General features: G+C 39.3%; 1 protein-coding gene across 11 annotated transcripts in view; it reads right to left on the bottom strand.

The window, feature by feature from the left end:
- Positions 1-17,426, bottom strand: part of LOC131029723 (histone-lysine N-methyltransferase ASHR1) — a 295,469-nt gene that overhangs the window by 204,578 nt on the left and 73,465 nt on the right. For all 11 annotated transcript variants that reach the window (XR_009102815.2, XR_009102821.2, XR_009102814.2 and 8 more), the window contains 2 exons: positions 11,442-11,532; positions 11,123-11,245 (listed from right to left, as the gene is read on the bottom strand). Coding sequence is in view for 5 of the 11 variants with exons in the window: in XM_057960357.2 (XP_057816340.1) it covers positions 11,123-11,245; positions 11,442-11,532 (214 nt within the window). In the remaining 6 variants the exon portion in view is untranslated. The remainder of the gene's footprint in view (positions 1-11,122; positions 11,246-11,441; positions 11,533-17,426) is intronic.

Genomic DNA, 17,426 nt, shown 5'->3' on the forward strand with positions numbered 1-17,426 from the left:
CCAGTCTTGTCTTGTACTCGCAGATGGGTAGACGTTCAGCATCAGAAGTTGAGAGAACAGGGCATAGCCATGTCTTTTACTTTGGAAGAAAAACCAGCTGAAGGTGGAGCCAGTGTTAGTGAAGGCAATCCTAATCCTAGGAATTCAGGTGAAGGTAACCTTCAATGTGCCAGTGAGGGCAATCTCCATTCGAGAGGATCGAAGAGAAAAGAAAGATCAGAAAAGAAAGAGTCTTCCAAGAAAAAGCAAGGTGCCAACAAAGATCCAACACCAGGTACTTCTTCCAGACCAGAGGATAGAACAGTTCGAGTGGAAGAGTCCATGGAATCGATGGTACAGAATGATAGACAGGAGGAAGGACAGGCACAGCATGTTTCCATCCGATGGATCTCTCCAAGACTATGATTTAGATAATGATAACGAAGTAACATCTCCTCCCAGACAAGAAGAAATAGTACATAAAGAAATTCAAGTTCAAGAGACAAGATCAAATATCCCAGATTGGTTGAAGGAAAGATTGACTAAGGTGATCGTAATTGAGGACGAGGACAGTGCAATTGATTTAGAGAGCCTTGTTGGACGTTCACATATGACAACAGAGAAGAAGAAGGCTACAAAGATGTCCAAGATGATTCGAGATGAGACTGGATCTAGAAAACTGCAGATAGCTACACCGGCAGCAGACAAATATGAGGGTGAAATCCTAGCAGAAGACTATCATATACAGACTATTGAGTTAGGACCATCCACAGCAGAGCAGACTTTAGATGATGCCACCGACACATTTGAGGCATTGAAGGACAAGCTTAGAGAAGAAGTGGAAAAGAATAGAAAGCTTGAGAGAGAGAGAGGTGCATGGAGGACATATTTCAGTCACATCAATGAACCTTTGGGACGTCAGGATCCAGTTAGATCACCATTGCAGGCATTGCCCCTTCAATCAATCAATGAAGCAGAAAGATTCAGGAACCTGGTCCAGCGTACATGTGGTTGGATGGATAGATCTCACACGGTGGCCATTGAGTTTGTTACAAGGATGTCGAAGATCACCCACCAGGCTATCCAAGTTCTTGAGATTATCCACAGATTGATGGCAACAGTAGCTGCATTTGCCCATACCAAGGACGTTGTCATCCCTGTCTTGAAAGTTATAAGACACACATCCAGAAGAATTTTAGCACAAGAGAGGATCTTAGAAGGTGATTCTCACAGTTTGTTTCAGTGGTCAACCTTACTCCATATAAAGAGTGTTCTCTTCGAGGACATCAGTGTTAGATGTGGTCAAGTTGAGGAGGTGATCAATCCGATCCAGGACAGAGTATTTGAGGTACTTCGTACCATTCTTGGCAGAAGGATCGAGGTCGAGACAGATGTGGATTTACAAGAATTTGAGGATAGAATTAAGATCATCTTTCGCAAGGACGCAGATGTTACAGATGAACAGTATGATCAGATGTATGCCACCATGCTCCTGATTGATAGAACAAAGGAACTCGAACCTACTTGGGACACAGCTCTTCTAGATGCATTTGATCAGGTTATCCACTTAGAAGAGAGTATCAAGAATCTTCCCGAGATTCCAAGCACAGAAATCGAAGGAATCGTGACAAAATTCATTGCATATGCTAAGAAAGAGAGTTGGAAAGGGAATAAGATTCTAGATGAAAGGTTGTTACAGATGACATGACATCTTATTTCTCATTGGTTGATACCTCCTAGATTTTTGTGTCAAATTTAATATTTGGCTATGTATTTAATGTTGTTCAGTAAAAAGGAGGTCATTTGTAACAAACCCTAATTAGGGTTTAGGTGTCATGATCTTGTCCATTGATTTATTTTCAATCTGGACCTTTCATTGTAACTGGGGATGCTATTTATACCCCCATTTTTCATTTCAAATAGAAATAGTAAAATAGTGAATAGTGTAAGAGATAATAGTTGATGTAATAAGAGAGATTAGAGTTAGAAGCAATTTTTATTTTGTAGCAAGATTGAGTCTTGAAGAAAGAAATTCAAGCAATTGTTGTATATGATGACTTGGAAATCAATAAAATATTGAAGTTATGGTGTTTTGTTGCAAATTTCTTAAGTTATCTTCATGGTTGTTGGATGTACTTGAATCACGCTCAATCAAAGTAGTTTGTTAATTTGAAAGGCTAAGTGTGAGATTTGATATTTGGTGGGATTCACAATCCAAACCACTAGCTTCTTGCTGATTGTAGGAACGCCTTGCGTGGTCGACTGGAAAACACTTTGAGTCCTTAATCTTCGATTATCATTGTGTCTTGGATATGTACCTTCGTAGTAGTGTCCTTGGTCTTTGATGCATTGAACACCATTATTACCCTAGAAGATCACACTAATTTCAATTGAGTTGTTATCTTATGGCAAAATTGAAGTTAGTTGAGTCTTGCCAAATCTCATTCACGCTAAGTCATTCATAGGGTTAGGCTAGATTAGACTTCCTTAAACCCTGTCCTTTTGCCATTTTTGAAGTTCCTTTTAGATTAGTAAAATCTTCGAGCCTTTGGAATCCGTAAGACGCCTTGGAGGAAACAGCAAATCACATCATACCACTAAAAAAGCTTGTCCACACGTGGAGACCCCACTAAAAGAACCTTGGAGTCCATCTAACTGATCCTTTTCGCAGATCTTCAGCAGTTAGAAACTATTTTCTCAAGAGAGGATAAGATGCCTGTCGGTATTTTATTCTGTGTATGATTGTGTAGAAAATACACGTCAACAGTACCAAATAGAAGATTTTATGATGAATCTCTTAGATGATCTTGAAGTGAAACGGAAAATGCATTCTAGATTGCCTTTGGATTTCATCAGGAAATGCAGGATTTATAGAGTGGCCGACCAAGCTCAGGACAGTGGCAGACATATCCAGTCCTCCTATGATCGAGAAAGCAAAACAATAAGGTTAGATTGGAATGAGCCCGAGGTCGTGGATTTAGATACTTTGATGGCACCAGTCTTGTCTTGTACTCGCAGATGGGTTGACATACAACATCAGAGGTTGAGAGAACAAGGCATAGCTATGACTTTCACTTTGGAAGAGAAACCAGCCGAAGGTGGAGCTAGTGTGAGTGAAGGCTATCCTAATCCTAGAAATTCAGGTGAAGGAAACCTTCGATGTGCCAGTGAGGGCAGTCTCCATCCAAGAGGTTCGAAGAGGAAAGAGAGACCTGGAAAGAGGGAATCTTCCAAGAAGAAACAAGAGGCTAACAGAGATAGATCATCCGGTACATCTTCTAGACCAGAGAAGAGAACAATTCAAGTGGAAGATTCCATGGAGTCTATGGTGCAGAACGATAGGCAGGAAGGAGGACAGGCACAGCATGGTTCACCAGATGGATCTCTCCAGGACTATGAGTTGGATGAAGATAAAGAGGACAATGAAATATCATCTCCTCCCAGACAAGAAGAAATAGTGCACAAAGAGATTCAAGTTCAAGAAACAAGATCGATTATCCCAGATTGGTTGAAGGAAAGATTAACCAAGGTGATCGTAGTAGAGGACAACGACAATGCAATTGATTTAGAGAGCCTTGTTGGACGTTCACACGAAGAAACAGAAAAGAGGAAGGCTACCAAGATGTCCAAGATGATTCGAGATGAGACTGGATCCAGAAAACTGCAGATAGCTACACCGGCAGTAGACAAATATGAAGGTGAGATCCTAGCAGAGGAATATGATATACAGACATTTGAGCTAGGGCCATCTACAGCAGAGCAGACTTTAGATGATGCCACCGATTCATTTGAGGCATTAAAAGACAAGCTTAGAGAAGAAATGGAGAAGAACAGAAAGCTTGAGAGAGAGGTCGGTGCATGGAGGACTTATTTCAGTCACATCAACGAACCTTTGGGACGTCAGGATCCAGCTAGATCACCAGTGCAAGCACTTCCACTTCAATCAATCAATGAAGCAGAAAGATTCAGGAACATGGTCCAACGTACAAGTAATTGGATGGATAGATCTCATACAGTGGCCATAGAATTTGTAACAAGGATGATGAAGATTATTCATCAAGCTATCCAAGTTCTTGAGATAATCCACAATTTGATGATAACAGTAGCTGCATTTGCCCATACCAAAGATGTCATCATTCTTGTCTTGAAGGTAATTAGACAGACATCAACGAAAGTTTTAGCGCAAGAGAAGATCTTGGATGGGGAATCTCACAGTTTGTTTCAGTGGTCAACCTTACTCCATATGAAGAGTGTTTTCTTCGAGGACATCAGTGTTAGATGTGGCCAAGTTGAGGAGGTGATCAATCCGATCCAGGACAGAGTATTTGAGGTACTTCGTACCATTCTAGGCAGAAGGATGGAGGTCGAGACAGATGTGGATATGCAGGAATTAGAGGATAGAATCAAGGTCATCTTTTGCAAGGATGCAAATGTTACAGATGAGCAATATGATCAAATGTTTGCCACCATGCTCCTGATTGAAAGAACAAAGGAACTTGAATCTACTTGGGACGCAGCTCTTCTAGATGCATTCGATCAGGTCATCCACTTGGAGGAGAGTATGAAGAATCTTCCCGAGATTCCAATTGCAGAAATTGAAGGAATCGTGACAAGATTCATTGCATATGCCAAAAAAGAACATTGGAAAGGGAATAAGGTTCTAGATGAAAGGTTGTTATAGATGACATGGCATCTTATTTGTCATTGGTTTATGTCTCCTAGATTTTTGTGCCAAATTTAATATTTGGCTATGCATTTAATATTGTTCAGTAAAAAGGAGGCCATTTGTAACAAACCCTAATTAGGGTTTAGGTGTCATGATCTTGACCGTTGATCTACTTTCGATCTGGACCTTTCATTGTAATTGGGGATGCTATTTATACCCCCATTTTTCATTTCATTTGTCAATAGTCAATAGTCAATAGTCAATAGTCAATAGTCGATAGTTGATGTAAGAGAGAATAGAGATTAGAGAAATTAGAGCTAGAAGCAATTTTATTTTGTAGCTAGATTGAGTTTTGAAGAGAGGAATTCAAGCAATTGTTGTACATGATGACTTGGAAATCAATAAAATATTGAAGTTATGGTGTTTTGTTGCAACTTTCTTGGTTATCTTCATGGTTGTTTGATTTTACTTGAATCATGCTTAATCAAAGTAGTGTGTTAATTTGAAGGACATAGTGTGAGACTCGATCTTTGGTAGGATTCGTAATCCAAACCACTAGCTTCTTGCAGATTGTAGGAACGCCTTGCGTGGTCGACTGGAGAATACTTTGAGTCCCTTAATCTTCAATCATTATTGTATCTTGGATATGTACCTTCGTGGTAGTGTCTTTGATCTTTGATGCATTGAATATCATTTTGTTATCTTAGAAGATCGCATCAATTTCAATTGAGTTGTTATCTTATGGCAAAATTGAAGTTGGTTGAATCTTGCCAAGTCTTGTCTACACGAAGTCATTCTTAGGGTTAGATTAGATTAGACCTCTTTCAAACCCTACTCTTTTGTTATTTTTTAATAGTTTCTTTAGTTTAGCAAATCTTGAACTTTCAGAATATGTAAGGCCCCTTGGAGGAAACAGCAAATCACATCATACCGCTGGAAGCTCTTCCACACGTAGAGACCCTACTAACAGAACCTTGGAGTCTTCCTAACTGATCCTTTGTGCGAATCTTCAGCAGTTAGAGACTATTTTCTCAACAGAGGATAAGATGCCTATTGGTATTTTATTCTGTGTATGATTGTGTACAAAATACACGTCAACAGGGGCGCATTTTGCTAAAGGGAGTCTTGATTTACATTTTGCCTAGCGAATTCTCCTATTTTTGCATCATTTTTTTAGAATTAATTCCCAAGTGGAGGTATGGCGTAATCACCTTGGCACCATTTTTTGAAGATTTTAATTTTGCTTTGAAAATCCTAAATTAGGAAATGATAACTCAAGATTTATCATGAAGTTTCCTAATTAAAATCTTGAATCTTCCTTTTAAAGTTTAATTTTTAGATTTCAAGATATATTATTAATTGTGAAATGTTGTGTAGGTATCAAGATGGCGACTCCAAGCTCGAAAGATCTACAAGTCGGAAGACTCTCCTCAGGGAAAATCAAGCCAGATCAAGGACGATCAAGCATCGACAAGGACGGCATTCTTTGGACTAACGTCATCAAGGGCGACCTTCTTCGATCCAGCCTAGCATCGACAAGGACGGCCTTCTTTGGACTAACGTCATCAAGGGCGACTTCTCCAATCCAGTATTCCAAGGCGAGGTACATCAATCATCCTGCACATCAAGGACACAAGAAGTTAGAGCAAAGGGTTCGTTGAAGAAGCAGATAGTTCCAGATGAATTAATTAAAGCTAGCTTCTCAACAACATCAAGTTGAATATTTACCAAGTTACAAGTGTCAGACGAGGTGGCATCCTAGTCATCACTTCTCCAGTCAGTGTGGTCCACCTCAGCATTTCCAGATTCAATGTACCTAACTCATGGAAGGTGGCACAAACTCCGATGTACCTACCCCGGCTATCCATTGGTGGAATTTTCTAGAGAGGACATGTGTCCAAGCAATACAATTTTATCATTGGTCAAGCATTAAATGTTATGTAATGGTTGTAACAAACCCTAATTAGGGTTTTCATTGTTGAATCTTGGCCATTGATCTCGAATTGATCTAAGCCATCGAATTGTATTGAGGGCATTATATAAGCCCTGGCATTTCATTTTGTAAAGGCAATAATTAGAGCAATAGTTAGTTAGGAATAGTTGGAAGCAGTTAGAAGATAGAAATAGAATAGTAATTAGAGTAGAGTAGAGAGAGAAGGCAAAGATTGTTGCCAAGATGTTGTTGTAAAAGACTTGTAACTTCATTGAAGAAATGGTGAAATTTATGGGTCGATTCGACAATTTGCATGGTCTTTATACTTCTTGTATTTGATTTCATGTTATTAGATGAGTGGAAGAAATGTGCTTGATTGATGGTGAAATTCGTATATCCATACTACTAGCAGTTTGTTGATTGCAGACTTGCCTTGTGTAGTCAACTGGAATCATTCAGCTTAAGCTTAACTTCAATTGTCGCTTCTTCATTGATATGCATCAACCTGATGGTGTCTATGCCTGCAGTGATGATTTGAACATCATAAAGCTTTCCTTCGAAGATCGCACTAGCCTTGTAGAGATGGTCCTGTGATGTCAAAACAAGACTTAGTTAGAATTTCATCAAAGATCAATCATTGCTCTTACATTCTTAGTGTTAGGATTAGATCCTTTCCTCGCCCTCATCTTTTTTCCTTTTTTCAAATCTAAGCTAGTAAGAGCCTGTGTTCCAGCAATATTCAAAGTAGATCAGACGTTCAATCATCAAATGTAAGTCCCCTTGTGATTCCAGCAAATCACATCATACCACAGAGAGCTTATCCACACGTAGAGACCCTACATACAAGAACCTTGAAGTCATCCCGATTGATCCTTTTCGCGACATCTTCAGCATTCGAAGGCTTTATTCAAGAGAGGATAAGGTACCCATGGGTATTTTATTCTGTGTTTGATAGTGTACAAAATACATGTCAACAATATTTCAAGAATTTGTAAGGCCCCTTGGATTACCAGCAATCACAACAACCAACTGTGCTTATCCACGCATCGTGACTCGACATACAAGAACCTTGGAGTTATCTCAAGTGATACTTATGCGAATCTTCAACATTTGAGAAACTTTGATCAAGAGAGGATAAGATACTTTTGGGTATTTTATTTTGTGTTTGCATGTGTATAAAAAACACATCAACAGGCGGCTTTTTAGAGCACCTTTGCCACTCATCATTAGGGCGGATTTTTCAATCACCTTTGCAACTTAATGATCCAAGCAGCTTCTTGAAAGACCTTTGCAAGTCAACCTCAAGGCAAATTTTAGGGGTACCTTTGCAAGTCATGCCTAGAGGCGGCATTTAAAGACACCTTTGCAACTCCTTCTCTTGGTGGTAATTTGAAGGACCTTTGCATCTTAGCTTTCATGGCGGAAATTTGGATGACCTTTGCAAGTTTGATCTCACGATTGAGGCGTCCTTTCTTGACACCTATGCAAGATATGATGGAGGCGGCATTTGAGGAGATCTTTGCAAGTTTTATATTCCAAAGTTTTGACAAGATCCTAAAACTAAGTTTACCAAGTTTTCATCTTTAAGACAAATTATGATTCAAAACTTCATCTTTTGTCAAAACCGTCTTCACCAAATCGGCCATCCGAGGTTCCTTTACACTAAGTCCTGACATTTCGATGCACTTGGGACAAACCTTCATTCTTGTTGCTCATGCTCTCTTCAAACCCTAATTGACCTAAGCCAAGAGATTTTGATAATTCCACCTTTGTTACATACATCTTAACTCATGAGTATCATCCTTAATCATGGCGATTGGAATTGTTCTAGGACAAAGGGAATCTTCACCTTGGAGTCTAATCTTAGAATGCTAACCATTAGAAGCTTTGGAGGGCAAAGATAGTGTTGTACCTCATTTCATCCTAAAGAGAGACTTGATCGACCCCTGAGCAACTACATGCAAGTGGCTAATAGCAAAGACACGACAACTACCAGCAACTAAGCTAAGACAACTAACCTAGAAAGTTAAAAAGTGGGGGTCCCCATTTGCAGTGGGGCAATGTGTGAAAACGTCACAGCAGGCTTACCATAGCATTTGAAAGTAGGAAGCTGAATGAGAATGAACGGTTATACTCTACATATAATAAAAAAATGCTAACGATAATTCATGCATTAACCAAATTCCAGCAATACTTGGCACAAAATTTGTGGTAAGAACTCACCATAACAGCCTCAAATACTTTTTGTAACAAAAGGATCTAAATGAAAGACAGCAAAAGTGGGTTAGTAAGGTCCAGGTCTATGACTTTGACATAGAGTATGTCAAGGGAAAAAACAATGCAGTTGCAGATGCATTATCTAGAAAATCATCCATTTGTTCCCTATCCGCAATATCTAACAATTAGAAGGCCCACTTGCTAGCAGAATACTCAAAGAATGCTTTCACCAATAATCTAATTGAAAGGACCACTCAAGAAGACAAATACAAGGTAACCGATGGTAGCATCTACTATGACGAAAGAATCTACCTAATACCTAACTCCAAGCTAAAGGAAAAGAACTTGAAGGCCCTTCATGAAACACCCACCGTAGGACACCAAGGATATTTAAAACATAAAAACAAGAAAGAGAAAGGTTCTCATGGAAAGGATTGAAAGACGATGTTCTTAAATTTGTAAAAGAATGCCCCACATGTCAACAAAATAAAGCCAAACACACTTTCCCACCGGGCTGTTACAACCTCTACCCATTCTAGAACAAAAATGGGAAAGTATATCAATGGACTTTATCACTAGGTTACCTGGAGTTCAAGCAAAAGACTGCTTTTTTGTGGTAGTTGATAAATTAACCAAATATGCACATTTATTTGCCATCTCTTCAAAATTCAATGCACCACAAGTAGCAGATTTGGTTCTTCAAAGAAGTATTTAGTAAGCAATCGAGATAATCGGTTACTTAGCATTTTTTGGACAGAATTATTCAAGTTAGCGGGTACCAATTTGACACCAAGCACTAGCTATCACCCACAAACCAATGGAAAGACTGAAATAGTAAACATATGAATCAAAGGCTACTACACATTTATGTAGCCAAACAACAGAGAACATGGATCAAATGGCTCCACTTGGGAGAATACTGCTACAATACAACATATCACATGTCCATTAGGATGACAGCTTTTGAAATTTTGTATGGATATGAGGCCTTATCAATTATAGGACTAGCATTTGGTGACAAACGAGCACCTATGGCAAAGGAATGGGTACAAGTATGTCAAGACCTCCTCAATGTGCTTAAAGATAATTTGCAAAATGCCCAAAACCAACAAAAGATATATGCAGATAAACATAGAACCAAAAGAAGTTCTGAAATAGGGGATTTGGTATATCTACGATTGCAACCTTATAGACAAACAACTCTAAAGAAAAGTGGAGCAGAAAAATTGAAGCCGCGTTCCTATGGACCCTATAAAGTAATCAGACGCATAGGAGAGGTAGCTTTGGGAAAAAAAGCCATAGTATCCAATGAACTTCCACCCCTGAATGAGGATGGAAAGTTAGAACTGATTCCTGAGAAAATCAGAGATACAAAGGAGAAAAAGTTATGGAATAGGGTTCTCAAGCAATATCTCACTAAGTGGAAGAACCTTCCTATTGAAGGGGGAGACTACTTGAGGACAAGCAAACTTAAGAGGGGGAGACTGTGATAAACCTCCCATACGAACATATCCCAGCTATAAAACAAGGAGAATCTGATAACATCAATACCATCGAACCATTAATTATTGATCTCCATACAATAAAGACATCGAGCATGATTTAAGGAGGTAAACCGATTCATTAAGAATCACATTAACTAATGATCAGTTAATATGTTGAAGCGATGGAATTACAACATATCAAATGAACATGTCTCTATACTCCAAGGCACACAACCTATATATATATATATGTGCAACCATCTCATGGAAGAGAGATATCGATTTTATTCTATCTTGTTTCTTATTCCAGTTTGGAAAAGCTCGAGGAGAGCTAGGTCAAAGGCCCAATAATCGGGTGCATACACCAACCAGATTCATATCAGAGACAGTCCCGTCACCATTGCAAGTATTCATTGCCAAACCAGAAACAGCATATCAAATCGTTGTTGCATGTTATCATCTCTGAATCAGACACAGCATCATTGTATTCCATATTTGATATAACAACTATATCACCGATAAACGAGTTATTAATATTTCAGTCATTGCAAGAGTTGAAAGATCATAACTGAGACACCAATCTAATCACTATAGGTGATAATGTCTTACCAATATTTGCATACATTAAAGGATTAATATCTGAAATAGCAATCAGCTCGCTATAAGCGATCATACACAAAGATCACAGCACATTTTCCATTAACAAATCAGGAAAGGCTTATATTATCATTTTCAATTATTATTTAACTATATAAGTTATTGTAAAAAAGACATTGTAATTTAAAAAGTGTAAGTAATTCCTAAGTTATCCAATAAGGGACATTTCAGTTTTCCCAAGGATACTTCCACATGAAAGAAATTTTGAGGCCTCCTTGAGAACTTTGTCAGTCTTTTTAACTTGCTTCTCCATTTCATCCTCGTTCCACTTACAACCACATGACTGCCATATTAAATTCTTAGCATTTCCTGCAGTATTATTTCCCAACTGTTAGAACATTGCAGCAATTACAAACCTAAACAAAAGCACATGAACCAAAACATGATGATGAAATAATTTCAATTTTCATGATCACCCTAAAGCCAAAGTTCAAATAGTTTAAATTGATCATCAAAAAATTTCATCCTTATCTGTATCTTCATCAACAATATCAAGGGAACATACCAGGGTCATGAAGCAAATATCCCTTGCAAAGCTCATTTGAACATTGGAAGCCTTCTAGAATAGAATCTTCATAAAGACCTTCAGGAGTGCCCTTATCATCCAAGAAAAAAATATATATGAAAACAAACAAAGAAACATGTACAAAGTTGCAAAGATTAACCAACCATCTGAGCCATAAGAAATGGCAACAATAGAAAACATTCATGGGTAAAGCTAGCAAACTAAAATTCAAGGAAAATTAACTTTGCTTGTAGGAAAGCCTAGTCAACACTAGAATTCATGGAATTGACAATTAAACAAGTCTTCTATCATAACAATTTCTGTTAGAAACAGGTTGGGGTTAAGAAGCATCTGCCACTGAACTTTCATATCCATGGTGTTCAACCTATGCATCTAAACATTTAATTAAGAATTGCTGGGTTCCAGTTGGCATGTGCCAGGATACACCATAGCTGTACTTACTACTGCCAACCATCAATGAGTTGCATTTTTCAAGTTTCTTGATATTAAGTTGGCTGCAATGGGAGAATGTGGAAAGATATAAATCCATGGACATTGTGGAGCTGCAAGTTAAAAGTGGCTCTCATTTTTAGAACCCACGATGTAAAGAGGGCACATGATATTACATGTGCATCCTGTTGTGAGGTATTCACACATCGCCCCATTGCAAATGGGGACCCCCACCCCCACTTTTTGGCTTTCTCGTTTGTGATAGAGTCTTTGCTATTAGTCTTTGAATTGAAGGGATAGAGTTTCTCAAGTAGCTAGAGGGTCATCATATCAGGTTGGTCTCCTGAGTGGAGTGAAGTAAGTCATCAAGCATGTTGCAAGAATGATTTATGGGTGAAAAACTTGAGGATTGAGCAAGTCAAGCAAAGTTAGGTGAAAGGGTCAAGTGAAGAGACATCCATAAGGTCGCCTACACTACCCCAATTTAAGAACAAAGCTTTCATCAAAGCCGTCATAGGACTAAAATTCGCTTAAATGCCTTGACCCGTAACATGCTCAGACCGTAGAGCAAGATTTTTGTTTTAGGTCCCATCCTTCCGAAGGTCACAGAGTGAATTTCCTCTATAGGTGTTTTTAGGGGCCGAATTGATGATGCTTTCAAATCGATGAGGTAAAAGGAAGTGGTGAGTTTCAAATCATGTCCTTGTAAAGATCCTAAGGCAAAATGCCAAATCTTGTCAAATCGGTCCTATCCTTAGAAGGGTCATAGAGCGAGTTTCACCTATCTTGACCTTGTCCTTGGAAAGGATGGTGAGCGAACTGCACTTTAAGTCTTGTCCTCATCAAGGACATGGAGCGAGCTTCTTCACTTGATCATGTATCTTGCATCAACTTAGACCTTGTCCTTGGATGGAACATGAAGTGAATTTCTGATATGGGTCTTGTCCTTCCAAGGGACATCGAGCGAGTTCCTCTTTTCAAGCTTGTCCTTAAGGAGTTCTTAGAGCAAAAAATGCTCTATAGGTCATGTCCTTGCAGAGGACATTGGGCGAAATCATCTACTTGCCTTGTCCTTGTTGAGGGTCTAAAGCGAACTGCTTGTCTTGTCCTTGGTGATGGTCTAGAGAAAACTTGAGTATGTGTATTAGAGCGAACTTTGTTTACAATCATGCCTTGTCCTTACCGTGGTCCAAGACTAAACTTGATCATTTGGATCTTGTCCTTAGAAGGGTCATCGAGCGAAATCTACATTATAGGTCATGTCCCTGCCAAGGACACAAAGCGAACTGCACTATAAGTCTTGTCCTTACCAAGGACATAGGGCGAATTTATCATATAGGACCTGTCCTTGGAAAGGACATGGAGCGAAACACTTGTCTTGACCTCATCCTTCCAAAGGACATAAAGCGAATTGATGAGAGTGTACCTTGCAAAGGTCAGCAAGCAACTTCATTGATATAGGTATTGTCCTTGGGAAGCACAGAGAGCGAATTTGTCATATAGATCCTATCCCTAGCAAGCACATAGAGCGAAATTATCACCACCTCAAGCAGAAGCTAGACAATGTTGAAGTATCAAGAAATATTCCTTCATGATGATCTATCCAATCTACAAAAGTGCAAGTTAAAGGTGGCATCCTAGTCATCATCCCAATCACCATTCCTCCAGTCAATGAAGTCCACATCGGCATGTCTCGATGCAATGCACCTAGTTCATACATGGATGCACAAACTCCAATGTAGGTACCCTTGATATTTATTGGTCCACACTCACTGAATGTAATTTTCTCATTGGCTAAAGAGAGTTTGTTGTAACAAACCCTAATTAGGGTTTTCATTGTAAAATCCTGGCCATTGATGGAGATTCAATCTGGGTCGTTCATGAGCTCTCTATATAAAGCTCAAACTCTTCATTTGTAAAAGTTAATAGCGAGTAGAATAGCTAACAGTCAATAGACATTCTTAAGAGAATAGAATAGTAATTAGAGTAGAGTAAAAGGAGAAGGCAGAAATTGTTGCCTAAGTTGTAAATGAACTCCATTTTCATTAAAGTTATGGTGAAGTGTGTTGTTTCTTTATAACGCGCATAGTTTCTTGTTGGATCTTCATGTTAGATGATAAATAATTAGATTGAATGGAAGAATTTGTTGAATGCATTTGTGTGGAATCCACCCAGTCCATACCATTAGCCTCTTACTGATTGTAAGTGTGCCCTGTGTGGTCAACTGGAATGGTATGAGCTTAACTTCAAATCGTTATCCATCCATTGCTTATGCATTAACTTGAATGGTGATCAATGTTTGATGGTATCAATTCGAACATCTTTGAAATGTCCTTAGAAGATTGCACTGAGCTTGTGTCAAATTGTTCAAGTTGATGGTGAGACCTCACTCGGTAGGGTTCCATATAGTCATTCATCTATGTTCTTACATTCTAGGCCTTAGAATAGACCTTCTCAACCCTTTACCTTTTGTCATTTTTTTCAAACTCAAGTTAATTTAATCACCAGATTCTAACATCAGATGATCTAAGTTCCGACAAATCAAGCATCCAGGCATTCAAATGTAAGTCACCTTCTGATTCCAACATAATCACATCAACCTACAGATCTTATCCACACGTAGTTACCCTACATTCATGAACCTAGAGTTCCCAGGAATGAGGATGATGAGGCTAGGGACTTTTTCAGAACCATGGCTACTGGACAGCAGGAGATAGTCCAATCATTGCGTGCTTTGACCACTATGATGGAGAGAGTGGTTCAGCCCAGAGTTCAGGAGCAGGGTAGAGTTACACCTGATCATGACAATAGGACTGTAGCAAGTTCACAGGGTGCTCCTAGGCACAGGTCTTGGACAGCGGATAGACCTACTCGTCCTACTTTCCTTAAAGAGGAGGCTCAGGAGGCAGGAGAGGGCGATGTACAAGATGAGTTTCAGGATGATCTTAGAGCTGCTACTGCAGAGTGGCAGGCATTACCACCACATGTACGTGAGTTACTTAATTTTGATCGTTACCTGAATCAGAGGAGAGAGCACATGAGGAGTACTCAGCAGAACAGGAGACCTAGAGGCCATGACAGTGAGTTGCAGCGAGCTGCTAGCAAGCTCACTTTACCTTCCTTTGATGGTAGTGGACGGATGACAGCATAGGCATGGATACATAAGTTGGATACCTTCTTAGCATTGAGGCCCATGTCGGAGATAGATGCCATCAAATACGCCACCTTGCATTTGGAGGGCGCAGCTCATGACTGGTGGTCACATGGTATGGTTACTTTATAGCACAACCAGGTGACTTCATACCAGGATTTTGTAGATAGATTGGTGGAGCGTTTTGATAGGAAGGATCCTGAGATATTCTTTCGTGATCTTGCACAGTTGAGACAGATAGGCAGCTTGGAGATGTATATCAGTGAGTTTCAACGGTTGTCAGTTATGGTACAGGATGTATCAGAAAGACGGTTGGTCATACTATTCACTGAGGGATTGTCTGAACCCCTCAAGGGTTGGATCAAGGCATTTGAACCATCGACATTACAGGAGGCCATGAGGAAAGCCCGCAGTATGGAGCTTACAGCACCTTCTAGCAAATTCACCCCTAGGAGTTCTACTTCTTTCAGAGATAATAAGAAGTTTGATAAGGAGAAGGGGAGGAAGGTTGATACCAAGGGGAAATCCACCACACCCTTGGATATTGAGGCACTTAATGACCTATGCAGGAAGAAGCTATGCTTCTATTGCAAAGGTCCTTATGACAGGGATCATGACTGTCCGTTGAAGCCTAAGGGGAAGGCCAATAGAGTTATGTGGGCATACTATGAGGACTCAGATTCAGATAGCGCAGTACATGAGGATGAGCATAGTGACACAGAGCCGGAGGTAGAGGCAGAGGCTACAGAGCCTAAGGATGAGCCGGAGTTACATTTGCAGCAGGCACGCTTATCCAGTATTCACCAGGAGGGGTCCTTTAGATTGCGTGGAGTTCTAGCAGAACAGAAGGTGATTACCCTAGTTGACACAGGTGCTACGCACAATTTCATTGATGCACGATTGGTTGAGCGCCGTGGCATTGAGACAGAGGAGTTTGAGGGTCTCCGAGTACAGGTTGCTGATGGTTACACTCTTAAGTGTAACAGGATGATTAGAAACATGCCTCTACGCTTGAACAATTATGAGTTCAAAGCGGATTACCATGTAGTTAACATGGGTGACTGTTGACGTGTATTTTGTACACCATCATACACAGAATAAAATACCAATAGGCATCTTATCCTCTCTTGAGAAAATAGTCTCTAACTGCTGAAGATTCGCATAAAGGATCAGTTAGGTAGACTCCAAGGTTCTTTTAGTAGGGTCTCTACGTGTGGACAAGCTTCCAGCGGTATGATGTGATTTGTTGTTTCCTCCAAGAGGCCTTACGTATTCCGAAAGCTCAAGATTTTACTAAACTAAGAAGCTTTTCAAAAATAACAAAAGAGTAGGGTTTGAAAGAGGTCTAATCTAGTCTAACCCTATGAATGACTTAGTATGGACAAGACTTGGCAAGATTCAACCAACTTCAATTTTGCCATAACATAACAACTCAATTGAAATTAGTGCGATCTTCTAAGGTAATAAAATGATATCCAATGCATCAAAGATCATGGACACTACCACGAAGGTACATATCCAAGATACAATAATGATTGAAGATTAAGGGATTCAAGGTATTCTCCAGTCGACCACGCAAGGCGTTCCTACAATCAGCAAGAAGCTAGTGGTTTGGATTACGAATCCTACCAAAAAATCAAGTCTCACACTATGTCCTTCAAATTAACAAGCTACTTTGATTGAGCATGATTCAAGTAAGTTAACCAACCATGAAGATAACTTAAGAAAGTTGCAACGAAACACCATAACTTCAATATTTCATTGATTTCCAAATCATCATGTACAACAATTGCTTGAATTTCTCTCTTCAAAACTCAATCTTGCTACAAAATAAAATTGCTTCTAACTCTAATCTCTCTTCTCTATTACATCAACTATTGACTATTACACTATTACCAAATGAAATGAAAAATGGGGGTATAAATAGCATCCCCAATTACAATGAAAGGTCCAGATCGAAAGTAGATCAACGGTCAAGATAATGACACCTAAACCCTAATTAGGGTTTGTTACAAATGGCCTCCTTTTTACTGAACAATATTAAATACATAGCCAAATATTAAATTTGGCACAAAAACCTAGGAGACATAAACCAATGACAAATAAGATGCCATGTCATCTATAACAACCTTTCATCTAGAATCTTATTCCCTTTCCAATTCTCTTTCTTGGCATATGCAATGAATCTTGATACGATTCCTTCGATTTCTGTGATTGGAATCTCGGGAAGATTCTTCATACTCTCTTCCAAGTGGATGACCTGATCGAATGCATCTAGAAGAGCTGCGTCCCAAGTAGATTCAAGTTCCTTTGTTCTTTCAATCAGGAGCATGGTGGCAAACATTTGATCATATTGCTCATCTGTAACATTTGCGTCCTTGCAA

The sequence above is a fragment of the Cryptomeria japonica genome, chromosome 10 (assembly GCF_030272615.1).
Source record: "Cryptomeria japonica chromosome 10, Sugi_1.0, whole genome shotgun sequence".
Taxonomy (NCBI): Eukaryota; Viridiplantae; Streptophyta; class Pinopsida; order Cupressales; family Cupressaceae; genus Cryptomeria; species Cryptomeria japonica.